The following is a 13557-nucleotide window of genomic DNA, read 5'->3' as shown; positions in this document are numbered from 1 at the left end:
CTCCGATCGCTTTACTGTCTTCAAGTCCAACAGCTACCATTTCTGCGTACCATTTGTTGAACTGAGAATTCAGTTCTTTTTTGTAACAGTTTTTCACCGTGGCGTCGAGGGGCTGTAGCAGATCCGTGCGTGCAGCGGGGACGTAGACGAGAAGGGCACCCATTTTTCGCAACCGCTACCTCACTTCCTTGCACGTGTGCGCCAGGAAAACATCACAGGTGACGAGTGGCGATGCAGATGACGACAACCTTCCTTGAGTTTTCCTCACGTAGGGCTCAATCACACAGTCAATATACCGGATCATTGATTCAGCATTTGACCAGTGAGTCTCCCGTATGAAAGATGTCCCTGTCTTGGGGGAACTGAACGTTCGGATGACATTTGTCAGTCTTCCCCTGGTACAAGACTTGCGGTGGCAAAAAGTCACCCGCCAGAGTGCAGGCCAAGAGAACGGTGTATTGACGTTTGTCGTCAATTCCCTTTAGTGGCACCTGCCGCTCCTCCTTTTTCTCCATTGTCCACTCTCCCCCTGGTACGATGTTAACACCTGTCTGATCCCAAGTGATGATGAGATCATCGGGATCTCATGCAGCCTTACTCTCCTCCCTATCCTCCGCCAAAACTTTCCACCAATTTCGTCGAAATCACTGGGCCTCGTCTTCACTCCCTTTGTCCCCTTGCGCTTGGTATAGCCCATCCTGTCCAAGAGAGACCTCGCCCATGCCCTGTCAAGATTGATTGACCCTCTGTACTCAGCCAGGACTGGTGGCTTCTTGTTCTTCAAGAGCCCTTTGGTTCCAGCAAGGTCGACTTTCGCTGAAATGGACCCACCGGCCTCTCGGATGCCGCGTATGCATGCTTGAACATCCTTATCATACTCACCAAGTAAAAGAGGCCGTCCACGCTCCCGTCGAGGCAGGTCAGTAACAATGGCACCTGGCTTAGAATTCAAGACCTTGAGATAAGAAGTGCGCATACCTCGAACAGTGCTCTCATTAATGGGCTTTTTCCAACGCCGTTGTGAACTTCCTGCAAGCAGCGGCGGTCCCATTTTCTGCTGCAAATCGTCCGATCTTAGCACAAAGTTCGATCAGCCGAGTAGGCGCCGTACATCCCACGTTGCTTCTTCTGAGCTTTGCTGCCATCACTGGTGTGAGATGATCCTCCGCTTCCATCTTCAAGTGCCACGGCCACAACAGCTTCATTAGCAGCCCTCACACTGGCCGGTTCCAGTCCATGGTTTGCAGTAGGTTTTGGAAGCAAAGGATTGTGATTTTCACTCTCCTTAATTGGCTTAAAGTAGCGATACATGTTGACAAACTCTGAAATCACAACAAATCACGGAAGGATTGAACTGCATGCAGGGGGATGGAATTTCCTCGTAGTGTAGTGCTACGCGAATTTATGAATGAAATGTTCACAACTCAAGTCAAAGAACTTTCCCAGGCACAGACCCTGGGCCCGGCCTACATACGATAATTGAACAGGGCACACACCACTATCAGATGGGTGACGATGGTTTTTTATTACGAAGGAATTTCATATCATCAAAGTGTTATAGTAGTAAAACATTGCCTTCAGTTAATTAAAATATTTTATTTTCCAGAAGCTCATAAGGGAGACATAAAACCCCAGGAAAATGGCAAAAATTTGGATTTTGTGTACGTGGTACTAAAATTTACCACACCCACCCCGACATACGGGTAATAAAATTTGTGAATGAAAACAAAAAACTGTGTACACTACAAGCGTAATACGTAAACTTACATCACATTCGAGTGCACACACACACACAGCAAACACGACACTAGTAATGTGCACAATGTACACACAACGCCACGAATGATGAGAATTGTGCATGTCTAAGTGGCCTTTTCCAAACGCTACGAGGGCCCATAGGTGAGCAAACTTGAAGTTTTGGATGAAAAAATGCAACTAATTATTGAACATGCACTCAATTTATTTGTTGAATAAATCAATGATCATATAATCACGTATAATTTCAAAAGTGACAAATTTTGAATTAGGGAAGAAAATAGAATAAAAACCGAGTACAAGTTTACGAAACCCCGAAACCAGTCAGAGTTAATAAAACTAGACACACAACAAGTACACACTAGTACGAGTTTCAGTATGGCGCGTGCAGTGAGGCTGGGTGGGCTGTGCGGGCTGATGCCAGTCAAGCTGGCTTCGCATGACCAGTTTGTGTCTTGGGTGTATTCCAATCATCAAAAGGGATAAAATTGTATTCTGTGTACTAGTATTTGAAAATGCGTTGAAATATAATTTAATGAAAAAGAAATATAAGAAGAACAATATCTGTACAAATAATTATCATGACAAGTTTAGACGACCCACATACTGAATGTTCTTTGGTTACGAGCACTAAGTAATACTAGTAAGTTTTCTACCCCCTTGCAATAATGGATTGGCTCTCTACAGTATTCATATGTAGACGTGGACCTGCTATATGTACGTAAACAAGCTTAGCCAGTATGGTCTGTTCGGTAAGCTGTGACATGGTATACTAGTACTGAAATGTTCGTATCATCAAGGCAAGGGATTCATTTTGGAAGGTAATATTTTCGCGTGTTGTTAATTTCGCGAATAGCTCCCGACTTTGCGAAAATAAAACCCCCACAAAATATATAGCGTATACAGTAACTTGCTGAAGGCATTTATAGGTATATACTGTGTACATGTGCTGTTCTTTGTTCTTTGTAAGTTTGCTTTGCTAAATCTAAAACTCAACCAAATGTAGATGGGTGATTTAATCCTGTTAAAAAAAAGAAAGAAAAAAAGAACTTGAAAGGTTATGCTACATTGTAAGTACCTGGACACAAAAAGGGCTAATTAAACTTTCTGATGGAATATATCCCAACAGGCGAACACATCTGGATAGTCCTGGATGGACCAGTGGACGCCATCTGGATCGAGAATCTCAACAGTGTGCTGGATGACAACAAGACCCTGACGCTGGCCAACGGCGACCGCATCCCCATGGCCCCCAACTGCAAGGTGGTCTTCGAGGTGCACAACATTGACAACGCCTCCCCGGCAACTGTCTCCAGAAACGGCATGGTCTACATGAGCAGCTCGGCCCTCGACTGGCGGCCCATTCTTCAGGTAAGATATCCATCACTTTCGTGGCCACATTTTAGTGTTCACATGAAGCATTTACTAAAGCCTCACTGTTTGGCAGCACATGTGGTCATTAATTGCAACACTATTTTGTTGCCATACAGTTCATTCATTCCCTTCAAGTTACCTCCAAATAATGTACATTTCACAAATTTTGCCCACTTACCTGTAGATGATGATGTTTACATGGTTAAGTGGTCATAAATTCTGATCTATTAGTTTTCCTTGCATAAAGTATTAGTATTCATTATTTTCCTTTGTTTTTATTTCTCTTTATTAAGTCATACTGGGTCAAAGTGTCACCTCGCTCCCTTTAAAAAAAAAAAAAAATGTAACATGGCTTTTCATAGTCGAGGTGGCAATTGCAGCCATTGATTATTTAGCAATCTTTCTCAATGTTGTATAATTTAAAGGATACTCCTCAAATACAAAGTTTACTGCTGTTGCTTTTTTTTTTCAATTTCAGGGGAGGCGATTGATTAGGTTTGATTCCGCCATAAAAACGGGAATGAGCCTTATTTTCACTGTTTACTGTTGAATTTCATATGCACATATTTCCCTTATCAAGAAGTTAGGAATCAACCAGTGGATTTATACTATGCTTGTAAATTTGTAGAGCTGGCTAAACAAGCGACAGGCGGGTGAGGCCTCCATCCTCTTTGACCTATTCCACAAGTGCTTTGACGATGTCTACAAGTATGTGACGCTGAATCTCTTGCCAAAGATGGAGACACTGGAGTGCAACTTCATCAAACAGGTAATTTTCCTTAACAAAAAAAAAAAAAAAAGAAGGAAAGCAAGAAATTATGAAGCAGATTGGTAAAGATATGGGGTAGGAATTTTCTTCACTTTGTCTCCCTCTTTACACGTGAAATTTGGAAGATTGCAACTGTTGGTGTACATTTTTAAGATATCACGCTCGATTCCCGCTGTTTTATTTTTTTTTTTTTTGGCATGTTTGTTAAAAATGTAGATCAGCAGTTGCAATGATACAAATTTCATTTGTACAGAAGGGAGACCACTGAAAGAAAACTCATACCCCCTCGTAAAACATTTTAGATGCGCGGAGGGTCATACAAACACCTCCAGTGGGGGGTAAAGCAGCGATCCCTTACCACTAGATATATCTAATAGACCATTCCTGCTGTCAAGGGTCATATTAACTTGCCAAATGGATAAAAGATCCCTAACCTTCATTGTTCAAATTTTTGAAATGCCTTCATACTCTTTCAAATTCTGTTGACTTACTGTCAAACCATGAATGTTCATTGGTAATGCCCAGACAATTATCTCCCCCCCCCAAAAAAAAAAAAAAAAAAAAAATTGAATGGATTGAAAAAACAATTAACTGACTTGCTGGGAGATTATTGGCGATCCATGACCACTGAAATATTCATATTACCCGATCCCGGACAGGCTGTCGACCTCTTGGAGGGCTTGATCCCCGTCCGTGACGAGCACGACCACAGCACCATGCCGGCCCCACACCTGGAGAAGCTCTTCATCTTCGCCCTCATGTGGAGCCTGGGGGCGCTACTGGAGCTGGAGGACCGCGCCCGCATGGAGGCCTTCATCGTGGCCCACGAGAGCAAGCTGGCCCTGCCTCCCATTGAGGAGGGAAGCAACCACACCATCTTTGAATACGTCGTCACTAAGGATGGTGAGAGACGAGTTTGAGGAGAGAGAGATAGATGGAGATTTAATGCACTGAGTGAAACTTTATTAAGAGATTGAGTATTATATCTATCCTTGAGATTTTATCTACACTAGATGTGGAATTGGTGATCTTAACCCATTCCATACAGAATTCTGAAATCCCTGTAGACTTAATACAGAGAACACCAGGTTCCCATACCAAATGGGTTAAGTGAGCAGGGGGGGGGGGTATGTTTCATAAAGCTGTTCGTAAAGTTGCAAACAGCTTACGAGCGACTGGTGATCAGTTCTTGTGCTGAATTATGGAAATTCTGATAATATAGCACATCAGAATTGATCACCAGTCGCTCGTAAGCTGTTCAAAACTTTACGAACAGCTTTATGAAACAGGGCCCTGGTCAGCAAAAATATGTACACAGAAGAATACTGTGATGGGTATGATGCAAATTGTAGCAGGGATGCTAGGCAATGAATCAGAATAGATATGTAGAGAGGAAAGATACATATGTAGATTGAAGAAGGTAGGTAGATGGATGGAATGATAGATGGTTGATAAATGGCTGATAGATGATACATTTAGATAGATGGTATATAGATGATATGTAGATGGCAAGTAGATGATATATTGCTGGTAGATAGATGATATATAGATAATATAGATGGATGATATATGGTAGATTGGCAATTGACAGATGGTAGATAGATAATAGGTACATTGTAGATGGAGTGTAGATAGCAGATAGATGGCAGATAGATGGTAGATTGATGGTAGATAGACAGTGGATACGTAACAGATGGTAAATAGATGATAGACGGTAGATAGATGGTATGTAGATAGATGGTAGATAGATAGTAGATAGATGGTAGTAGATGGTGGATAGGTAATAGATGGTATATACAGGCGCGGTGGAGCACCCCAATTTGCATCTCATTATCGCCCCGTTCTATTTGAATTTCCAACGGGCATCCACGGCTGCCCGAAACTGTGTGCATGAAAAAGTCAAATCTTTACCTTCTCCTTGTGCCGCTATGCGTGCCGCTAGTAAACTCAAACTTCCCACACTATCTAAGTTATTAAAAACCTTCCTTTTGATGAAAAAATTATGAAATTTGCTGCACTAGAACTTGAGATATTAAAGCGTTTTGAAAATCACCTCTCGCAAAACATGCTCTCTGTTTTTTTCCGACTGGACTATGGCCGGGCTCCAATGTGTCCGAAACTGGCAACATAAGTTCATCAGGCCTCAATCCATATATGGTGAAAGTTTTCGCTTTGTACCACCTGTACTTTTTGAGAAATCAACTTGTTTCTACAGGGTTTGGAATAGAAAATTGTAGTCGGCGAAACAATTGAAAATGACGTCATTTCTTTTCCCGTAATATTGGGCATGCGTGGTACGTGAGATTCAGGATTTCGTGCTCATTGTTGGTTTGCATGTGACGCAGTCAATTTGCATGTGACGCAGTCAATTTTGCTGAGTGTCGCACGGCGGTGATTGCTGAGCTGCTGCCGCGCACGCTGCATGCAGCAATGCGTTGTGTGTGCTGTGACATGCAACGCCACAGTGACGCGATTAATTATACATGGGACCGACCTGTACGCTTTGCGTTCGTGTCATTTTTGACATCACCTTCTGTTTTTTTCCGACACAACCATGGCCGGGAATATTATGGTATGAAATTTAAAATGCAAGCAGATAAATAAATTTCGGTGTACTTTGTTTGAATGGCGCTTTTGTTCCGCAATCACACTTCGTGAATTTTAGGATGATTTTCGAGGCATATTTTTGGTAATTTTGCTCGCCAGGTTTTCGCTAAAATTTCACATTTTATCATTGTCAAATCCTTTAATATGTTATATGTGCATATTCGGACATGTTTTCAAATTCAAACTAACTCAATTTTAATCCGAAAATAGGTTTCCTGAAATTGTTATTAGCTTGAGAAGTTGTTTACTTTTTCTCAACTACGCGAGTACATGTTGTTTACTTTATGCAAATGAGGCTCGGCTGCCGATGGATTTCTGCGAGATAATTGGGGTGCTCCACCGCGCCTGTATAGATGCTATAGATACTGATAGAAAGATGGTAAATAGATGGTGCACAGATGCTTCACAAATGATTAGATAAATAAATAAATGGATAGAAATACAATTGCTGTTTGTACCTTGACCTGCTTGCGAAAGTAACCTTCCATTCACTGACCACCATCCTTGACTGATCAGGTGCCTGGGAGCACTGGTCCAACCGAGTCCAGGAGTACATCTACCCTGATGACTCTGTCCCTGAGTACTCCTCCATCCTGGTCCCCAACGTGGACAACGTCTGCTCTAGTTTCCTCATTGACACCATCTCGAAGCAGAACAAGGTTTGTTCCAAAGTGGTTCCATGACATTTGCTCCCATGAAATATCTGCATGCTATTATTGCCAAACCTACAATAAATTCTACCCACAAATATAACCCTGACCCTACTCCTAATCCTCGCATAAAACTGAACCTAAAACCTTATCTCGAAAATAAGCCTAACAGTAAGTCCTTGGAGAAAATAAGACCGGAGCAAATTTTGTGTCACAGATCAACGTACAGCATAATTATGTCACGATATGACTCAATATTTATTTCAATGACATTATATTTCAAAAGTATAACTAGTCAGCTGATGCTGGCAAACAAACAACATGCAAAAATATTGTCTCCTGCAACACATGTACAATAGTTATCGCTAATGTGGGAAGTTACTTAAACTTTGTTTCTTGAAAAGGATGTATGCATATTGTCATCCTCCTGCTCTGGTTTGTGATTGCAAATCTACCCACTTGCAAAGTTTTGTCACAAGTTCCAGTTTGCAAGATATTATGCGGACAAACTATACAATTGAAGGTGACTGTGTATTTCCACTGCAGTGTTGTACCTGCAATTTGATTGATTTTATCAAGTGCCAGTTATTCCTGCAGGTTGTCAATGCATTATGATGATTCAAGGCATGCGTGAGTGTAGGGCTATATGATATAGTCCTACACTCACGCATGCATAATTTCCTTTTAAGCTGAAGACTAAAATTATCGAGATAAAAGAATGTATGTTCTTAACATTTTGCCCTTTTTTACGCAAGTTGCTACCTACAGATAAAATTTACTAGCAAACAAGGAGTCTTTGCCCGAGAAGGATGATACCTAAAATCTTTGATTTGTTACAAGCATGGTTGATTGTGTTTTACTCTGTAGGCGGTGCTTCTGATTGGTGAGCAGGGCACAGCCAAGACGGTCATGATCAAGGGCTACATGTCCAAGAACAACCCAGACATTCACATGAGCAAGAGCTTCAACTTCTCCTCGGCCACCACGCCCATGATGTTCCAGGTAAGTTTCCCTGTCACCTCTCCCTGTCAACCCTCCCTCTTCTGTTTTGTGGCCTCCTGCACTCATTTGAGTTCTATCTCTTCTCCTTTGTTCCTTTGTAGTAATGTGTAGTAAGGAATCTACAAGAGTTATTAACTTTCTTTGATGCTACAAATCACTGGTATAGAACGCTTGTATTTCAGGCCCACTGTCTCATTTCAGAGATTGCAGGTGGGATTGGAAGTTTTTGATTCCCATTTCATAGTGTTCAAGGTTCAGAAAAGTTTTATTTAGTTTATATATTTGACAAATCAGAACAAAGAGAGCAGATAGGCGAGGACATAGAGTGACCCATTTATGTGGACAACATGCTATCACATTTCTCTTGTGCCCTACCTTTAGAGGCAGTTCCTTTTAGCATGTATCTGTACTTTGGAATCCTGACTTGACAGGAAATATCCTCATACATTTTTTTTTTTTTCCCCACAGAGGACCATTGAAAGCTATGTGGACAAGCGCATGGGCAGCACATATGGACCACCGGCTGGCAGGAAAATGACTGTCTTTGTAGACGACATCAACATGCCCATCATCAATGAATGGGGTGACCAGGTAAGTGGCCTGTTGGATTGCCTTCTTGCGAGCCCTGTAACTGATTCAAACTTACCAGTATCAAACCATTTTCTATGCTGGGATTGTCTGCTCTCAAGATTGACTCAATCTCTCTCTGACTCAAAACAGAGATATAAAGATGGTGGCTTTGGAGAACAACTTCTGAGAAATGTACACCTCTGCCCACATCCTCTTCAAGGAGGTTCATTTATGCCAGTAGCTAAACCATGATTCTTAACCTGTTGAAGACTAGTCCTGAGTATACTCGGGCAGGTGTCTATGTGAAATGCGTTTTAAATTGCAAAATCAGCCTGTCCTAAACGAGTTAATCACGTTGTGGCAGTTCAGAAGAATGCATAGGTCTTTCCTGTCTGACTAGAAACAAGATTATTCAGCAGGCTTTATCATGAACAGGAAATGAAAGAGGAAGGAGAGAATTGCCAGAACAAGAAACATTTCAGGATTCCTAGGTATTTTACATTGTTGCTATTGATACTGCTTGTAAAATCTTGCACTTGTATCATTTGCATTGGTCTGGTGTATGACGCTTTAAAACAAGAACATTTTTGCATGGATGAAAATTGCGCAAAGTACTTAATTTTGCAAGGAGCCAAGATTCGTGAAAGTAAATTGCATAAGTTTTCTTTTTCTTTTTGTGCACAGTGTAGTATACTTGTACTTGTATTTTTTTTTTCTTTTTTTTTTTAAATTCACAACAATTTTATGCCGGGAAAAAAGCTGTCGGCTCCAGTTTGAGAGAGCTTCATGTCACAAATTTTTTTGGCTTTTTGGTATATGTCCTGACATGTCATGGCAGGTGACCAATGAGATTGTTCGTCAGATGATGGAGATGCGGGGCATGTACAGTCTGGAGAAGCCCGGAGACTTCACCAACATCGTCGACGTCCAGTTCATCGGCGCCATGATCCAGCCGGGCGGCGGCCGCAACGACATCCCTCAGCGCCTCAAGAGACAGTTCTCCATCTTCAACTGCACCCTGCCCTCAAACGCCTCTATTGATAAGATCTTTGGTAGGCTTCTGATTACTGTATACGCCATATTTTTCACGAGTCTAAATTTTCGCGAATCGGGACTTCCTGACAATTTTGCGAGTGGTTAAATTCGCGATCGTGGGGTCCTGTACTGAACGGTGAAATTTATATGTGTACGTCACAATCATATCGACATCAGAGTCCATATTTTCGTGTGTTTTCAGTTTCGCGAATAGCAGCTGACTCGTGAAATTCGCGAAAATAAAAACCTCGCGAAATAATCGGCGTATACAGTATCTCATCCCAGTTGTGTCAGGCTAATTATTAGTGCTACATACATGTACTGTACATTGTATCTCACAGTAAAAATATACTGTGAAAATGGTTTGACTTTGGGTGCAAAGCATGTACAGTACTTTATGTAAGACCCAAATGGACAAGTATTCAATTTTGTTTAGAATAGCTATCAAGTCTATGATTCTATTCTTAAGAATCTTATGAAAAGTAATCTTAATAACTTTACATAAAAAATGAGAGAGAATGTTGTGTAATACTGTTTGTACTTTGGGTTACATCATCCAGCCCTGTGCCATGATGTATGATAACAAATGTTATAATTTTTTTTTGAGCAGATCAGAGAAATTTGATCACATGCCACTAACGTGCAAACCATATGAACACTGAGGTTTGATGCTCGTCACACAGATCTGTCACCTTTTGTTTTTCTTTTTGCCAACAGGAACAGTTTAATTGACATACTAAATGGAAAACTTTCCTTAGTATCAAGTGAGGTAGAAAATACTACGTCTCTGAGATCACATGATGAATTAGGTTTGTGGTTGAGGGAGATAGATATGGCAATTACATCGCTTACAATTGTAGCAGACAAATTGATGGATATTTATCCTGCTTTCATCTCGAGGATGTTTGTGTGGATCGAGGTCTGTAATTTTCCTTTTATCTTGACCAGGCATCATTGGTAGTGGATACTTCTGCCCCGCTCGGTTTGACACCACCGTCGTGGACCTCATTGCTAAGCTGGTTCCACTGACGCGTGTCTTGTGGCAGCAAACAAAGGTAAGGATACTTCATAGCGAGAGGACTGCATTTGTGCAAGAAGTGTCAATATTTTGTTTCAAATACGGCATTGCACTTGATTTAAGCCATTGAGGACGAGTCCCGAATATACTCGGGCAGGTGTCTATGGAAAAGGCGTGTTATAGCAAAATCAGTCCGTCCTCAACGGGTTAAGATATCGATGCTAAAATAAGGTATTGAAATTAAGTTGTTGTGCTGCCATTAGGAGAAATTATGTAAGGTACAGTGTATAATTTCACAATGTGCAAATATAAATAAAAAATAACACATGCAAAATATACTTAAAAACATAAACCCAGCCTACTTTGATGTTGCTAAGGGTGTGAAACAACTATTGTGCTCAGAGGTACAACTGTTTGCCTAGTCACTAGTTTTCGCTATACTGCCTGACAATCACCTAGTGGTTTCTATGACTGTACCTTTGACCAATCAGAGGCCTAGAATCTGAGTAAGGTATTTAATAACACTGTTATTATATTCAGTCAATGTTTGCAAACCTATCTACACATACCTTTATATTAAATGTGTGCATACATGTATGCATAAACCATATAACCACATACATGTACTACTCAAATTGATAAGGCAGTTTGCCACTATCTGATCATAGAAGTGACAAGTCTCATATGATCACCATGTTTGTCTTGTTTTGTTTTGTTTTGTTTTGGCTTTTCTCCTGAAATCGTGATATGATAGCATTGAAATATTTCTTAATTTTTGAAACATTTGTAGGTGAAGATGCTGCCGACGCCAGCCAAGTTCCACTACATCTTCAACCTGCGCGACCTTTCCCGCATCTGGGAGGGCATGCTGCATGTGTGCCGCGAGGAGTGCGAGGACGAGGCCACGGTCTTGGCACTCTGGAAACACGAGTGCACCCGGGTCATTGCCGACAGGTATGATCAAGACAGCAGGGCTTGCTCTTCTGCCGAGACCCCCAACTCATTTGCTTGGGCGCCCAAGTTGACCAGGGCACTGGCGTATGCATAGAGGTGCACGCGATCGCAGAAACTATGTGGAGGGTAGAGGGTAGGGATCTGAAGCATAAGCGGCAGTGGAGAGGCATTGTCAGTTTTTTTGCTGATGTTAATAGTAAACAACAAAACTTAAAAGTTGAAAGAAGAAAGGAAGATAACACTACTATGTTCTCTTCACTTTAAAATGATACCACTTTGGACTCTAGGATTGAAGAGTATTAGGCTAAATAGTGTTGACCTGAATCTCGATCTGTCCAGATGCCAAAGAGTGAAAAAACAATATTGTCATTAATGTACAACGGATGGAACAGATTCATTTAATGCTAGTGATCCACACCATCCTAAAGAACAATTTCACACAGGGAATCTTCTCTCTCTTTCATTTTTTTTTTCTTTCTTGTCCCTGATGATGACAGGTTCACGACGGATACGGACAAAGAGTGGTTTGAGAGCGCCTGCTCCAGAGTGCTCAATGAGAGCTTGGGGCAGGCCTACCTATCCAAGCTGGCCAAGGAGCCGTACTTCGTGGACTTCCTGAGAGATCCCCCAGAGCCCACGGGAGAGGAGGCAGATGACGCCAACTTGGATGCACCCAAGATTTACGAACTCGTGAGTATGAGCTGCAGGGGCAGTGGCCTTATCCAACAAAGCCATGCCATATTTTCATAAAATTTTCACTTACTAAGGCCGGAAATTAGGATCGATATTCTCATATGTGAGATAAGATGCTTTGAAGTATGGAATGAAGGGCCTGTGCTGCATTGTTTTGCTTTACTTTAGAATTGTGGCAAGTGTGGCCTGCTAAGATGCGTATGTGTTGCAAACTTCTGTACTCCTTTTCGTCCTAGTGTTTCTGTCCGTCTGTCCACTAGTACACATTTATTGCAATCTCTCAACCTAGCTTGTTGCTCTTCCTCAAACATTAGCAATGTTTCTTGGGCATCACTGTCTTGATTTAATTTGCATTTTTGATGATACATGTATTTCCTATATCCATGTATCCTCCTTTCTTTCTCTCTTTCTTTTTCTCTCCTATCCCCTTCTACACATTCTGTTGTGTTGTCACTTCCTATTCTGTGAACACATTATCCAAAGGTTCCTTGTTCCATATCAAAATTCCACACCCTCCTCTTCCCAGGTGCCCACCCTGGATTTCCTCTCGGAGAAGCTGCAGCTGTACATGCTGCAGTACAATGAGACTGTGCGCGGCGCCCACATGGACTTAGTCTTCTTCAAGGACGCCATGACTCACTTGGTCAAGGTAGGACTTTAGGGGCCTGTTTTATAAAGATTGATTGTAGGATTGATCTTATGCACTTCAAAAAAGTTATGCTCAATATGCTAGTAAATCTGTGCTATAAATCAAGCGCAAGTATCTGTGAAGCTGACGTACAGTCAAGATTAATTTTATGTTCAATTTGCTGATTTAGGGTCAATAAATTGAGAGTGAGATCAATCGTAACTCCTTATGAAACAGCCCCCAGGTGAGGTGATGAAATAAACCATATATTTCCCCAAAATCATTCAAGAAAAAAACAAAGCAAAAACAAAGTGCAGAAAAAAAAACAACCTCCTAGCTGGCACATGATATGTTATTATATGTCTGTGGTCCATATGAGTGTATTCTTCATGCCTTTAATGTTTTCCAATTTTCCTCTGATGAATATTCTGGTGGGAACGAAAACTCTGACCCCTTTGGACTTCAAATGATTTTTATTAGGTGTGAGTACTCTAGTATACTA

General features: G+C 41.4%; 1 protein-coding gene across 1 annotated transcript in view; it reads left to right on the top strand.

Annotated features, from left to right (window-relative positions):
• Positions 1-13557, top strand: part of LOC140229467 (dynein axonemal heavy chain 8-like) — a 119359-nt gene that overhangs the window by 68804 nt on the left and 36998 nt on the right. The window contains exons 45-55 of the mRNA XM_072309721.1: positions 2885-3126; positions 3758-3898; positions 4558-4801; positions 7022-7164; positions 8023-8157; positions 8626-8748; positions 9566-9779; positions 10711-10817; positions 11571-11734; positions 12232-12424; positions 12954-13076. Of these exons, the coding sequence (XP_072165822.1) occupies positions 2885-3126; positions 3758-3898; positions 4558-4801; positions 7022-7164; positions 8023-8157; positions 8626-8748; positions 9566-9779; positions 10711-10817; positions 11571-11734; positions 12232-12424; positions 12954-13076 (1829 nt within the window). The remainder of the gene's footprint in view (positions 1-2884; positions 3127-3757; positions 3899-4557; positions 4802-7021; positions 7165-8022; positions 8158-8625; positions 8749-9565; positions 9780-10710; positions 10818-11570; positions 11735-12231; positions 12425-12953; positions 13077-13557) is intronic.

The sequence above is a fragment of the Diadema setosum genome, chromosome 6, assembly GCF_964275005.1.
Source record: "Diadema setosum chromosome 6, eeDiaSeto1, whole genome shotgun sequence".
Lineage (NCBI taxonomy): Eukaryota > Metazoa > Echinodermata > Echinoidea > Diadematoida > Diadematidae > Diadema > Diadema setosum.
This window is presented reverse-complemented; position numbering and strand designations above follow the sequence as displayed.